The 16083-nt window shown below is 38.7% G+C and overlaps 1 protein-coding gene across 1 annotated transcript in view; it reads left to right on the top strand.

Annotated features, from left to right (window-relative positions):
* The window catches only part of KCNH5 (potassium voltage-gated channel subfamily H member 5), a gene marked incomplete at both ends in the record, with an annotated part of 351704 nt that overhangs the window by 58768 nt on the left and 276853 nt on the right, over positions 1-16083 (top strand). Inside the window, one exon of the mRNA XM_082616968.1 lies at positions 11352-11467. Within this exon, the coding sequence (XP_082473094.1) occupies positions 11352-11467 (116 nt within the window). The remainder of the gene's footprint in view (positions 1-11351; positions 11468-16083) is intronic.

Here is a 16083-nt window from a genome sequence, read left to right as displayed (position 1 = left end):
CAGAACAAGGGCATTTTACCTTCTTAATGTGAAAAGGGGCCAGTGATTGGAGCAAAGGCCCACATCCTTTGAAGATTCAACAAAACCTCCTTCTACTTATATTGGTATTTTTACCAAGAAACTCAGACATATGGGTGAAAGACTTGACTAAACTGGCTAACTGTGAATTTTATTTCTAAATTGTATCTCGGATAGTAACTATAGCATGATGGCAGACAACTAGTTTGAGCGTAGCTCTTATAATGAATCCTATGATCACCAAAACTTCATTCTAGATTAATATTTCCCTTTGAAGTGAATGGCACTGAGTGATGCCAACAATATCTTTGACTTATACCATGCTGGTTGGTAGCAGAAACTATTGAAGGGAAAGAAAACCAGCTTTGATGGAGTAGTTAATATGTGTCAGGAGCTTTGTATTCTTTTTTGCTCATTCCTATAATTCTGAAAATTAGTATTATTATTTCCATTTTACTGTTGAAGATCCTGACACCCACAGTCTGACTGATTTCCAATCTGATGTTCTCTCTATTACACGATGCTGCCTCGTCCTTTCCAGCGGAAACATATTGCTGGGGATTGGCCACCCTAATCCCCTGCTCTTCTTTTTCCCTACAAAGATGAAGCACAAGTTGAGAACACTCTCAACTTGTGCTTTTGTACTGTTTTGAATCAACGGAATTTACTGATAATAATTCAAAGAGGCAAAAGTGTTTTTGTTATCTTTTGTTTCTGGTATTGAGGTCTTACAACTGTTGTTCAGCTTATCAGTCAGTGGTACCTGATACATCATTTATAATAATACAAAGGGGAAAAATTACAGCCAAGAAATCCATTCTGTTGATTATCCCTATGTGTTCAAAAAGAGATGGTCTTAATCTCTGCCCATTTATACTGTACAGTATTTTCAAAGAGATTCCAAAACTGCCAAGACACTTACAGTGTGAAATATCCTGTGCCAAATAGTTAGGGCATCTTTGTGCCAATAATTGAGGAAAAAAAACTTCCTGTAGAATGAAAATAACAGCAAAAATAGCAACCTTCCCCTTGTAGGAAGCCAATGGTTTTCTTTAGAGAGTAAACAACAGATGACATATGAGTAATTATACCATGTGGTCTCTATGGCCAAGAGTATAATTGTTTACCTAAGCTTTTTTCTTATAGATTAGAGTCTTGTGTTGCAGTCTGGTAGATTGATTGAACTGCATCTGTGACTTCCTTTTATTTTTAAGATTAGGCAGTCCATGACAAAGAGGTTGATTGCAACCCAATAAAGCTAAACTAATGTTTTATTAAGAAGGAGTTGGCATCCTGAGCTTTTAGGAGAACAAATGTTCTCATAATGCCATGAACAACTTATAGAGCAACTATTAGGCTCTTCATATTCAGCAGTCTGTTCACATTGCCCTGTATCGACCACATCTAAGTAACATCAGTGAACTGTGCTGAATAATCAGTCACACCAGTTAGGTCTCAGTAAAGGCGAGATCAGTAAATGTACTGTTGGGAAAAGTTAGAATTGCTGATGTGTCTTTTTTTCCTGACCTAGACAGTGTGGCTGCTCAACTTTTTCAAAGTTTGACTGTACAGAGGGGGTTGCTGACAGATCAGATGAACTAATCTATCTAATAACATGGGCAATTCCAGATGTGCCCAAGAGCACAAAGGGATTAGCATAAGGAAATTCACTGGGGCATTGTTAGTGATAGTGAAAAATCTAGAAACCACTGAAATGTTCATGAATAGAATATATACATGATCAGGAAAGAGCAAATGCCTAATTCTCTGAGATAATAAAGGTACAGGCAAGAATCAGGTGCCATTGTGGGTGGGTCTTGAGGTGGAGGTGACAGAAGGGAGGTTGAAGGCTGTTGTGTTTCTTGTGTCTTCAGTTCTTTGATTTTTCTTTTCTTAACTTTTTTAAAATTGGGATATAGTTGCTTTACAATGTTGTGTTAGTTTCTGCTGTAGAACAGAATGAATCAGCTATATGTATACATATGTCCTCTCCCTCTGGGGCCTCCCTTCCACCTCCCTCCCTCCCTCCCATCCCACCCATATAGGTCACCACAGAGCACCGAGCTGCGTTCCCTGCACTATACAGCAGGTTCCAAGTAGCTATCTGTTTTACACATGGTAGTGTATATTTGTCAATCCCAGTCTCACAATTCATCCCACCCCCACCCCGTGTTCACACATCTGTTCTCTACATCTGCGTCTCTATTCCTGCCCTACAAATAGGTTCATCTGTACCATTTTTCTAGATTCCACGTATCGGCATTAATATACAATATTTGTTTTTCTCTTTCTGACTTACTTAACTCTGTATGACAGACTCTAGGTACATCCATGTCTCTACAAGTGACCCAATTTTTTCCTTTTTTATGGCTGAGTAATATTCTATTCTGTACATGTACCACATCTTCTTTATCCATTCATCTGTCGATGGACATTTAGATTCCTTCCATGTCCTGGTTATTATAAATAGTGTTGCAGTGAACATTGGGGTGCATGTGTCTTTTTGAATTATGTTTTTCTCTGAGTATATGCCCAGTAGTGGGATTGCTGGGTCGTATGGTAGTTCTATATTTAATTTTTTAAGGAACCTCCATACTGCTTCCCATAGTGACTGTACCAATTTACATTCCCACCAACAGTGCAAGAGGGTTCTCTTTTCTCCACACGCTCTCCAGCATTTATTGTTTATAGATTTTTTGATGATGGCCATTCTGACTGGTGTGAGGTGATACCTCATTGTAGTTTTGATCTGCATTTCTCTAATAATTAGTGATGTTGAGCATCTTTTCATGTGCCTCTTGACCATCTGTATGTCTTCTTCAAGAAATGTCTATTTAGGTCTCCAGCCCATTTTTTTATTGGGTTGTTTGTTTTCTTGATATTGAGTTGCATGAGCTGCTCGTATATTTTGGAGATTAATCCCTTGTCAGTTGCTTCATTTGCAAATATTTTCTCCCATTCTGAGGGTTGTCTTTTCATCATGTTTATGATTTTCTCTGCTGTGCAAAAGCTTTAAAGTTTCATTAGGTCCCATTTGTTTTTTTTTTTGCTTTCATTTTCATTACTCTAGGAGGTGGGTCAAAAAGGATCTTGCTGTGATTTATGTCAAAGAGTTTTCTTCCTATGTTTTCCTCCAAGAATTTTATAGTGTCTTATCTTACATTTAGGTCTTTAATCCACTTTGAGTTTATTTTTGTGTATGGTGTTAGGGAGTGTTCTAATTTCATTCTTTTACATGTAGCTGTCCAGTTTTCCCAGCACCACTTATTGAAGAAACTGTCTTTTCTCCAGTCTCCTGTATATTGTATATCCTTGCCTCCTTTGTTATATATTAGGTGACCATAGGTGTGTGGGTTTATCTCTGGGCTTTCTATCCTGTTGCATTGATCTATATTTCTGTTTTTGTGCCAGGATAATACTATCTTGATTACTGTAGCTTTGTAGTATAGTCTGAAGTCAGGGAGCCTGATTCCTCCAGCTCCGTTTTTCTTTCTCAAGATTGTTTTGGCTATTCAGGGTCTTTTGTGTTTCCATACAAATGGTAAAGTTTTTTGTTCTAATTCTGTGAAAAATGCCATTGGTAATTTGGTAGGGATTGCATTGAATCTGTAGATTGCTTTGGGTTGTATAGTCGTTTTCACAATATTGATTCTTCCAGTTGAAGAACATGGTATATCTCTGTCTGTTGTGTCCTCTTTGATTTCTTTTATCAGTGTCTTATGGTTTTATGAGTACAGGTCCTTTACCTCCTTAGATGTGTTTATTCCTGGGTATTTTATTCTTTTTGTTGCAATGGTAAATGGGATTGTTTCCATAATTACTCTTTTTGATCTTTTGTTGTTAGTGTATAGGAATGCAAGAGATTTCTGTGCATTAATTTTGTATCCTGCAACTTTACCAAATTCATTAATTAACTCTAGTATTTTTCTGGTGGCATCTTTAGGATTTTCTATGTATAGTGTCATGTCATCTGCAAACAGTGACAATTTAACTTCTTCTTGTCCAATTTGGATTCCTTTTATTTCTTTTTCTTCTCTGATTGCTGTAGCTAGGACTTCCAAAATTATGTTGAATAATAGTGGTGAGAGTGGACATTCTTGTCTTGTTCCTGATCTTAGAGGAAATACTTTCAGTTTTTCACCTTTGAGAGTGATGTTTGCTGTGGAATATCTTTTTCCATCCCCTCACTTTCCGTCTGTTTGTGTCTAGGTCTGAAGTGGGTCTCTTGTAGACAGCATATATATGGGTCTTGTTTTTGTATCCATTCAGCCAGTCTGTGTCTTTTGGTTGAAGCATTTAATCCATTTACATTTAAGGTAATTATCAATATGTATGTTCCTACTACCATTTTCTTTATTGTTTTGGGTTTGTTTTTGTAGGTTTTTTTCTTCTCTTGTGTTTCCCACCTACAGAAGTTCCTTCAGCATTTGTTGTAAAGCTGGTTTGGTGGTGCTGAATTCTCTTAGCTTTTGCTTGTCAGTAAAGCTTCGATTTCTCTACCAAATCTGAATGAGATCCTTGCTGGGTAGAGTAATCTTGGGTGTAGGTTTTTCCCTTTCATCACTTTAAATATGTCCTGCCACCACTCCCTTCTGGCCTGCAGAGTTTCTGCTGAAAAATCAGCTGATAACCTTATGGAGATTCCTTGTATGTTATTTTTTTGCTTTTCCCTTGTTGCTTTTAATATTTTTTCTTTGAATTTAATTTTTGTTAGTTTGATTAATATGTGTCTTGGTGTATTTCTCCTTGGGTTTCTCCTGTATGGGACTCCCTGTGCTTCCTGGACTTGGGTGGCTATTTCCTTTCCTGTGTTAGGGAAGTTTTTGACTATAATCTCTTCAAACATTTCCTTAGACCCTTTCTCTTTCTCTTCTTCTTCTGGGACCCCTATAATTTGAATGTTGTTGCATTTAGTGTTGTCCCAGAGGTCTCTGAGACTGTCCTCATTTCTTTTCAATTCTTTTTTCTTTAATCTGCTCTGCAGTGGCTATTTCCACCATTCTGTCTTTCAGCTCACTTATTCATTCTTCTGTCTCAGTTATTCTACTATTGATTCCTTCTAGTGTATTTTTCATTTTATTTATTGTGTTGTTCATCACTGTTTGTTTGCTCTTTAGTTCTTCTAGGTCCTTGTTAAACATTTCTTATATTTTCTCAATCCATGCTTCCAATTCTCTTCCTGAGGTTCTGGATCATCTTTACTATCATTACTCTGAATTCTTTTTCAGGTAGGTTCTCCATTTCCTCTTCATTTATTTGGTCTTGTAGGTTTTTACCTTGCTCCTTCATCTGTAGCATATTTTTTGTCATCTCATTTTTTTGGATGGGTGAGGCTGTGTTCCTGTCTTGCTCGTTGTTTGGCCCTAAGCATTCAGCACTGGAGTTTGCAGGCAGCTGGGTGGAGCTGGGCCTTTGTCCTGAGATGAGGACCTCTGGGAGACCTCACACTGATTAATATTCCCTGGGACCTGAAGCTCTCTGTTAGTCCAGCAGTTTGGACTTGGTGCTCTCACCACAGGAGCTCAGGTCCTACCTCTGGCCTGGGAATCAAGACTCTGCAAGCCATGCAGTGTGGCAGGAAAAAAAAAAGCAACAACAGAAAAGAGCAGAACAATAACAAAGAATAAAAAATAAAATAAAGTTAGAAAAATAAAAAATATATTAGAAAAAATAACAATAAAAATGAAACAACAAAACAAAACAGAACCACAACAGCAAAAATAAAATAAAAGAAAATAAAAAAGAAAATTAAAAAATTAAAAAATTAATAAAAATAAAAAATTCCCTGGTACCTCCTTTATCAGTGTCCTTGCCCCCATGGTGAGCTACAGCCTACCCTTGCCTCTCTTGTAGGCCTCCAAGACCTCTAGGTAGGTCTCTGGACCCATTTTTTCAGCCCCACCTCTGCATGTGTTCTTCTCATCAGTGTTTCTTCCTGGAGCTGGCCTGGAGCACATGTGCCCATGCAGGCCAGCTGGGACACAGGCCTCCACAGGCGCACCCACAGGGGCCAGTGCAGCTAGAGGAAGCCTTGGAGAGGGGTGGCATTTGGCCCACCTGGACCCATTTGCCAGAGGAGGCCCTGTCAGGGGCTGCACTTAGGCTGTCAGGGCCTGCATGGCCCTTGGAAGCTTTGGCGAGGGTGGGGCTCAGGCCCAGGACCCACTCGGCCGGAAGAGGCTTTGTTGGGGTGGTGCATGGGCTGTCGGGACCTGTGTGGCCCATGGTGGCTTTCAGGGAGGCCAGTGCTTGGGCCTGCTGGGAACTGCGCAGCCCGTGGAGGCTTTGTGGGGGCTCAGTACTCAGGTCCACTGGGACCCATGTGGCTGGAGGAGGCCCCAGCTGGAGGAGGCCTCAGCTGAGGCAGGGCTCAGGTCTGGGACCCACATGGGCAGAGGGAGCCCTGTGGGGGACAGGGCTCAGGCGTGGGACCCACGCAGCTGGAAGAGGCCTTGGCAGGGCAGAGGTGGGTGTGCAGCTCAGGCCTGGGACTCCAGCAGTCTTGCCAGTGCCCAAGCAGGCTGTGTTCCCTTCTGATTCCCTGATCCCCCGAAGGTCCCTCTTCTTCCCTGCTGATCCCCTTGCTGTTAGTGGGCCCCTCCAAGTGTGGGAACCTCTCCCCTCCCCCAGCCCCCCCTTAGGTGTGCTGGTCCCATCCTGCCTCCACTTTTCCTCCCCCTGCTCCTTACCACATCTTACCTCATCACGTGGGGATTCTTCACATCCCCTTAGGTGTCCGAGGTCCCCCACCAGTGCCTAGTAGGTGCCCTAGTTATGAGGAGATGCTAACTCCATGTCCTCCTACTCCGCCATCTTGACTCTGCCCCATCTTATGGTTTTTCAATAATATATTTGATAAGCTAATCTGCTGAGAGTGAGGACAGAGGGTTCTTGAGAAAAATGCTAACTGTTTAGAATTGAGGACTGCAAGAAAGCCCTAACCAGAGACAAAAAGATCACTGAGCAGTTCAGGGAGTGCATCTTTTTGTGCTCCCTTTGATTTAAACATGAAACAAAACACTCCTCGGCTTTGCATTTGTTTTCCAGCTCCAAGGGCATTTTGATATCAAAGCTCATAAATGGTTACTTTATTAAACCACTGCCTTTGCTTTCTCTAGGAAAAATCCTTCCCAAGTATTTCCTCCTAAACTTCTCTCTTTGAGTAAGTCTGAGTCAGTTTGACAACTGTCACCACCTTTTTTTTTTTTTTTTTTTTTTCTGTTAGCAGCTCCCCACTCCTCTTTTTGAGGGAAAAATTATAATCCTCCACACACTTCCTCCTCAACCCTCTACCACACCATTTCTACCTTCTCCAACCCAAAGCCCTTCTTTCACAATACCAATGAGTTATATTAGTATCTGCTAAGAGCTGAACATATTTCCTTCTTTATATTCTAATTTTAACTACATATAATGTGGCATGCTGTGTTAATTTCTATTTAACTTTTCTACTAATGTTCTCATTCATGCATTCAAAAATTTTTCTAGTGCCCAGTATGTGCCAGTCATGGAACTAGACAACCAGGGATAGAAAGAATAAGATCTGGCACCTAAAAGTCATATCATGCTGTAAACTCTCTTTTCATCTATGTTTAAGGGTGGTCTCACTCAGAATACACTGTGTGAAAATTTTTAGAATGAATAATTAACATTTTTCTTTCAGTTTCTTTCTGCTGTTTAATCAATGATAGTCCTATTTTTACCATGGAGAAAAATGTTGGTGTTTTATTTTCACAGTTTTAAAATTTTTTCTTCCTTTAGGAAATTGAAATAAGGTAAAGGGATGAAGTATTTCTTGATTTTATTGACTTCATGTGTAAAATGAGATATGCCTACACAGGCACATTTCATATTTAAATGAGGAACTGCTGCTTCCTCATTAAGAAACAGTAGTGTGTGCTCATGATGCTTGAAATGGAAAACCAGAGGATGACAATAAGCATTCATCATAGTGTTTCTCCTTCCTCACAAGTTTACTTCTTTTTATGATCCTAGAAAAGGAGAGAACACATAGCATTTGATGATTTGTGTTCTTTCATATGTTATTGAATTCATTCCTTCAATATCTCCTTTTATTTTTTGAAAATATTTTCTGAATAAACCTTATCACACACAGGGATTGGATATGTGTGTGGGGGGTGGAGGTAATAGTGAAGGAGGATGGTGAATCTCAAGTGTCTGATTCGGACAGCTGGAAATATCATGGGGCCATTCACTAAGACCAAGAATACATTAAATATGCAGAGTTGGAGATGGGGGGAGAAGGTGATGATAAGATTGATTTTGAACATGTTAAGAGTAAGATGCCTGTAGAACATCTGAGTAAGAGGTGGCCAATGGCCAGTTAGATACATAGGTCTAGTGCTTAGAAGAAAAGTCTAAGTTGGTGATATAGATTGCATGATGGTCTTTTGCATTGATGTTGAATTCTTAGAGAGTTGGTGGCATATCTGGTACTTCTTTGTTTCTCTAGCACATTGCACAGGGCAAGCCTTAGGGTTGCATACAATTCCCAAAGCCTAACATTTTCTGTTCTTGTCACTAGGATGAGGCCCATTAATGAAAAAGAATAAAAGATCTTCTATTAACTAATGCCAGTTTACTTTTTTTCCCAATCCAATTGTTGATACCATAGAAAGAGCTAAATTGGTGGAGCAGTACAAAACCTAATTGAAGTCAAAGTTAGATTGAAGAGTAGCAGTAAAGTATGATGTCACCTACCTGGTATGGTTTGAAAGACATTTGGTTGGTGCCTGCCCAGGATTTCTTCTTTCATTTTCTGTCACATTGTCTGAAAGTTCATCATTACCATTAGAGTCATTGCTTTGGACCATCAGGGGTTTTCATTTTTAAGGAGTTGTTTGGTAAATACCCTAGTTAAAGGTAATACCATGGATAGAGTGTTCTGCCTATGTTTTCCTCTAAGAGTTTGATAGTTTCTGGCCTTACATTTAGGTCTTTAATCCATTTTGAGCTTATTTTTGTGTATGGTGTTAGGGAATGATCTAATCTCATACTTTTACATCACAGCAAGATCCTTTTGGACCCACCTCCTAGAGAAATGGAAATAAAAACAAAGATAAACAAATGGGACCTAATGAAACTTCAAAGCTTTTGCACAGCAAAGGAAACCATAAAGAAGACCAAAAGACAACCCTCAGAATGGGAGAGAATATTTGCAAATGAAGCAACTGACAAAGGATTAATCTCCAAAATTTATAAACAGCTCATGCAGCTCAGTAGCAAAAAAACAAACAACCCAATCCAAAAATGGGCAGAAGACTTAAATAGGCATTTCTCCAAAGAAGATATACAGACTGCCAACAAACACATGAAAGAATGCTCAACATCATTAATCGTTAGAGAAATGCAAATCAAAACTACAATGAGATATCATCTCACACCAGTCAGAATGGCCATCATCAAGAAATCTAGAAACAATAAATGCTGGAGAGGGTGTGGAGAAAAGGGAACACTCTTGCACTGCTGGTGGGAATGTGAATTGGTACAGCCACTATGGAGAACAGTATGGAGGTTCCTTAAAAAACTAAAAATAGAACTACCATATGACCCAGCAATCCCACTACTAGGCATATACCCTGAGAAAACCATAATTCCAAAAGAGACATGTACCAAAATGTTCATTGCAGCTCTATTCACAATAGCCCGGAGCTGGAAACAACCTAAGTGTCCATCATCGGATGAATGGATAAAGAAGCTGTGGCACATATATACAATGGAATATTACTCAGCCATAAAAAGAAACGAAACTGAGCTATTTGTAATGAGGTGGATAGACCTAGAGTCTGTCATACAGAGTGAAGTAAGTCAGAAAGAGAAAGACAAATACCATATGCTAAGACATATATATGGAATTTTTTTTAAAATGTCATGAAGAACCTAGGGGTAAAACGGGAATAAAGACACAGACCTACTTGAGAATGGACTTGAGGATATGGGGAGGGGGAAGGGTAAGCTGTGACAAAGCGAAAGAGAGGCATGGACATATATACACTACCAAACGTAAGGTAGATAGCTAGTGGGAAGCAGCCGCATAGCACAGGGAGATCAGCTCGGTGCTTTGTGACTGCCTGGAGGGGTGGGATGGGGAGGGTGGGAGGGAGGGAGATGCATGAGGGAAGGGATGTGGGAACAGATGTATATGTATGACTGATTCACTTTGTTATAAAGCAGAAACTAATTAAAAAAAAGGTAATACCATGGAAATTATCAAATGGTCTTAATGGAGTCCATAATAGAGCTTTTTGGGATACCTAGAGAAAGGATAATTGAGATAGGAGCAGAGTATGGCTCATTTTGTTCTACTTGTTCAAGTCTCATTGACATTTCCTTGAAGTTAATTAGCTTAATAATGAAAAATTAATGATTTTAATATTTGAATTAATGGAAGAAATTTCTTTCCCATTAAATTCACATTCCTTCCCCTCAGAAGTTAAGGTTATTCCTCTTTTGGAAAATATTATTAAGGATTCTAGATATTCCAAAAATAATCTTTAAATATCAATGAAATTGTTAATAAGAGAGAACCTTTGCTACGTTACAAAGAAGATGGAGGTGTGTGATAGAACCATAGTATGTGAGATTTGTTGAAATTGGGCTTTATTCTCTTATGTGTATATATCTTCACATAAGTATACGATAGGACTGTTTTTATTAGGGTAATACTACCTGCTATAGTAAATAACCCCCCAACTTTAAGTGGTTTAACACAATAGAAGCATATTTCTTGCTCATATAACAATCCAAGGAAGTTGATCTTTGACATATGGCATTCTTCTATGCACTGATTCAGTGACTTTGCCATCCCCTGGGATCTTGTCACTTGCATCCAACTGGTAGAAGGATGGAGAAAATATGGAGAAGTTTCACTTGCTTCTTAAGTTGTTGCATGCATGGAAGTGACACACATCAGTTCTGTCTCAATCTATTGGTGAGGACTAGGGACAGGCCCTCACCTAGATGCAGCAAATGCTGGGAAATGTATTCCTGGCTGGGCAGCTGTCTCCCAGTAACAAACCTATACAATGCAAGGGGGAGGACAGAATTTTGTGGACAACTAGCTACCTGGCTATAGGGACTATTTGATAGATATGAGCAAAACACAAAGATCACACATGAAGATTACTTACTATTTTATAACTGCACTTGAAATATATGATGATGTCTGTGTAGAAATTAAATGCTTTAGATTGATACTTTTCATTAGTTCCGCATGTTACGTTATTTCTGAGATCCCTTGAATATTAGCAAGAATGTAGGCTTCCATATTCATTACGTGTGAAAAACTGAGACTTTCTTTCCTTATTTTTAAGGTTGGACAAAATTTGCCCGATTGACACGGGCTTTGACAAATAGCCGAAATGTTTTGCAACAGCTCACGCCAATGAATAAAACAGAGGTGGTCCACAAACATTCAAGACTAGCTGAAGTAAGTACGAGATTAACTTTACTTCCCAACATGGTGGTGGTCATACATTTTTTCCCCCACAAATGTTTCAATTATTTGAAACATTTATTATTATAAATGGCTATTATTTTACAAACACTTATATGCTAATTGATTTTTCTTTGTAGAATTATAGAAATTTCCTATATTTCTTTTTATGCTCTCCTACTTTGGAAATGGGAAGGTAATTTATGACATCCCAGGTGATGTCTGTACAGAATGAAGTTTTCTTTGAGCAAATGAGATAGGGAGTTCACTCATTCGTTAATTTATGTGTGCAGCACACACTTATTGAGGGTTTGCTCCATGCTTGGTACTCTGCAAAGGATGTAAAGATGAATAGGCCATTGGCCCGATCATCAAGGAGTTAAAGATCCAGCAGAGGAGGGAGGGGTTACCTGAATAAGATGATACCTGGGCTGAGTGAATCTTTTTTTTTTTAATTGAAGTATAGTTGATTTACAATGTTGTGTTAGTTTCCGGTGTACAGTGAAGTGATTTAGTTTTATATATATATATATATTATAGATAATATATGTATTGTATGTACTCTTTTTCTTATTCTTTCAATTATAGGTTATTATAAGATATTGAATATACAGTAGGACCTGTTGTTTATCTATTTCATATATAGTGGTGTCTGCTAATCCCAAATTCCTAATTTATCACTTCCCCACCTTTCCCCTTTGGTAACCATAAGTTTGTTTTCTATGTCTGTGAGTCTGTTTCTGTTTTGTAAATAAGTTCATTTGTATCATATTTTAGATTCTACATATAAGTGATATCATATGATATTTGTCTTTGACTGACTTGCTTCGCTTAATATGACAATCTCTAGGTCCATTCATGTCACTGCAAATGACATTATTTCATTCTTTTTTATGGCTAATATTCCACTGTATATATATACCACATCTTCTTTATCCATTCATCTGTCAGTGGACATTTAGGTTGTTTCCATGTCTTGGCTATTGTAAATAGTGCTGTTATGAACATTGGGGTGCATGTATCTTTTTTAAAAAATAAGTTTATTTTATTTATTTTTGGCTGTGTTGGGTCTTCATTGCTGCGTGTGGGCTTTCTCTAGTTGCGACGAGCTGGGGCTTCTCTTCGTTGCGGTGTGTGGGCTTCTCATTGCGGTGGCTACTCTTGTTGCAGAGCACGGACTCCAGGTGCGCAGGCTTCAGTAGTTGTGGCTCATGGGCTTAGTTGCTCCACAGGCATGTGACATCTTCCTGGACCAGGGCTTGAACCCGTGTCCCCTGCATTGGCAGGCGGATTCTTAACCACTGTGCCACCAGGGAAGCCCTGTACTACTTGATTTTGAAGCTACTTTCTTTTCTGCCTTTGGTTGTCCGTTTCTTTCTACAAATCAAGCTAAAGAGTAGGAGCTTGTTTCTGTGACTGCTGACTTTTGCAGTTATGATTCTTACTGGGTCTTAACTTATTTAGTTTTTCTTTCTTTGTTAACACAGTTGGGCAAGAACAAGAGGAAAGAGACCATAGAGAGGAAATTTTTCTACCTTAGCACCCTGAATCACTCAGGATATTTTTTTCTTCTATATCAAATGGAAAGTTCCTTTCCGCTTGACAGCTCATCATTTTTACTTTTACTTTTGAGGAACTTTCATTCCTGTTTCTTCCCATCTGATTTTTTTTCCTTTTTTTTTTTGCTTTGCCTTTTGATTATTATAGTTTCTTTATCAGTCATCCCTAATTCACAAACCTGATTCAAATACAAAACTGCTTTCTGTCAGGTCTTAGGCTTGATTTCAGAGAACATGTGGAAATAAGAAGGTTTTCAACAGAGATTTAGTCTGTATGTGCTCTTAGATCTTCAAAGACTGACCTAGAAAAAGCACCAAGTTAGCAGAAAGATATAGTTTTTCCAGTTGCACTCAAAGTCATATAATTTGCTCAGCTTGAGTATTTGGATTTGCTGTTAAATTTCAGGCTCTTTCACTTTTTCCAACACATATAAATTTTATCTTAATTCCACAAGGCCCCCTAAATTTGGAGCTGATCCCCACTTTCAAAGATCCTGGTCTCCATGTAGGCAGTTCATCTGTTTTCCACAGGTTCTGACATCGTGCTGATTGGCTTCAGCTTCTCACTTGTATCTGTGGTACTGAGTTCTTTAGAGTCAGTGTGCTCAGATATTCAGAGAGAAAGAATATGTTTGTTTCAGTACAAAAATACATCAGTAAATGTGATTTCATCCCCCCTCTACCTAAGGCTTATTGCTTCTGAAAGTACAAATGAAATAACAAAGCGAAGAGTTGTTACTCACTGCCTTATAAAGGAGTCCTAGAGATGGGGCTGAGATTAAAGTAGTGCTTTGCATATGAGAAAGCTCAAAGCTGCAGCACATAGTGAATCCCTTTCTTTGTTGTTGTTGCCATTCTTCTCCTCTCCCTGCTCATCCTCCTTCTTCTCTTTTAGCAGTTTTGGATTGCTTTACGAATGCAAGTCACCTTCTGAAGAACTGAGTTATGAATGTCTAAAGAAATATAAGACAAGGGTTTTTATTTTGAACTGTACATTATAATCACCTGGAAAGATTTTGAAAATATAGATTCTCTGGGAACCCACACAAGATGAATTTAATTATTTTCTGGCATGGGGTCTGAGTATGAGTATACTTTATTTTTTAAAACTTCTCCAGAAGATTCTAGTTTGTAGCCAGATTTAAGAAATACTGAACTCAAGAGTGATTTCATTCCATCTCTAGAGGAGACATCTTACATTTTTCCAGGGTGTTGAGCGGGGCCGACATGTCTATTAACACAGTCTGTAGGGCCCACATGATGTTTGAATTTCTACTAATAGTAGGAGGAATAAATGAACTTTTAGGTAAAAGAATTTTGAATATATAATATTAATTTATTCATCTTTGTAAAAATACAGTTGTAAAATATAATTTTTATTTTATTATTTTTAAGGAGGAAGGGGTCTAAGAAGGCAAAAATACCCAGGACCCATGAAGGTCCTAAGGTACCCTGGCACTGAGTTTATTTTCTAAGTACAATTTCCTTGTGCTCAAACTATAGACTGTAGTAAAATATTAGCATTGAATATGAAGGAAATTTTCATGTATAACACAGTGAAATTAGAATGAATAGATCAGTGGTTGAAAAGTGAAAGAGAGGCCATAGTTCTGTATGATTCTGTGTATGTAATGCTTTGTCTCAACATGAAGCTTACCTGCCTGTAGGATAATTTGTTGCTAAGTAATTTAAGACCTTATGGCAAAAGTATGACTGGGGCACTGATAATGAGGATAAATATGTAAAAATCTTTATAAATAGTTCTTATAACTCCCAAACTTAAAGCAATAATTATAATATACACCTAAAGAGAATATCAGTGATGTTTTTCACACTTCAAAACAGCAATGATTATATTATATTATATGCTTAATTTTCAGTTATGTAAATTCTATTTATGAGAGACTTTTCAGGATAAATCTTAAGTTTCAAAAAATGCTAGTATACTTATTTTGCTTTGTAGCATAAGAATTACATGCTAACAGGTATTTTTGTTTACATCTATTTGCACATTCACAAATTTAGTGCATTTATGATTTTATAATTTGAACTTGTTGACTCCTACTTTCTGGATCCCATTAGTCCTAGGGACACTAAATACTTGGATGCATAAGATGGTAAAGCTGCTGAAAACATTGTTTATCAAAGTCCCACTTACAAACTCCTTAATACATAGGTTTACTCAGCTTTAGCTTCATTGATGGCATGGAGCAGAGGTCTCTGACCTGCTGCTTCAACTCCTTTTCACAATTTCCAGGTTCCAGGTTCTGGAAGGAAGTGCCAAGTCCTGTGTTTGTTACCTTTGCCCAGGGTTGCCCAGACCTCTGCTCTTGCTCTGTCATCTGTTTTTTCTCATTGTCTCTTTAATGAGACCTAATCAGAGTAAGTCAAGGTTCATATAACATTACATTGAAATTTTTCCATTTGTCGAAAAGGTATGGAGAAGCAAACCTGAATATTTAGTTGTTTTTTTTTTTTCCTAAAGGGAATTTGCCTCTGGGCAGGAAATCCAGTATTCTTTAAGTCCTGATTGAAAGGAAAAAAGGGAAAAGCAGGTTATAACATTCACACCCCTGATATTGCTGTGCCAGTCATTAGGGCCCTGGCTGAGTCCCACACAACAGCAAGATCACCAACAGTGGGGCCCTGGGGTTCAGCAAGGCTGTCAGAATCAAAGTTATGCTCCTTGAGGTGCCAAATATGTGAAGAATGGATAACGGTGAGTCATGCAAATAACAGTTGGGCAGTCAGTGAGAGATGTGTGATTCTAGGCAAACCTGCAAAGTGAGCGTGCAGAACTTGCAGAAGTGGGTGACCAGCAGTGCTGTGGATCAGTGCTGGTGCTGGAGGAGGTCATTGAGAGCATGGGACTGAGAGTTGACCCTTCAGCTGGACCCCGGCAGTTGGAGGCTCCTTAGCCCCACCCTTGTCCTTGGAATGTATACTCTGCTCACCATTCCCACAATGGGGGCCATTTTCAAGAATGCAGGCTTGAGAGAGTACGGTGTTGTTGAGACCTTCAGGTGTTGTTGTGACCTTCAGTCACACCTG

Source organism: Mesoplodon mirus (assembly GCF_964341445.2).
Source record: "Mesoplodon mirus genome assembly, chromosome: 4".
NCBI classification, from domain to species: Eukaryota; Metazoa; Chordata; class Mammalia; order Artiodactyla; family Ziphiidae; genus Mesoplodon; species Mesoplodon mirus.
The sequence above is the reverse complement of the archived record's forward strand: the minus strand, read 5'-3'. Positions and strand labels throughout refer to the sequence as shown.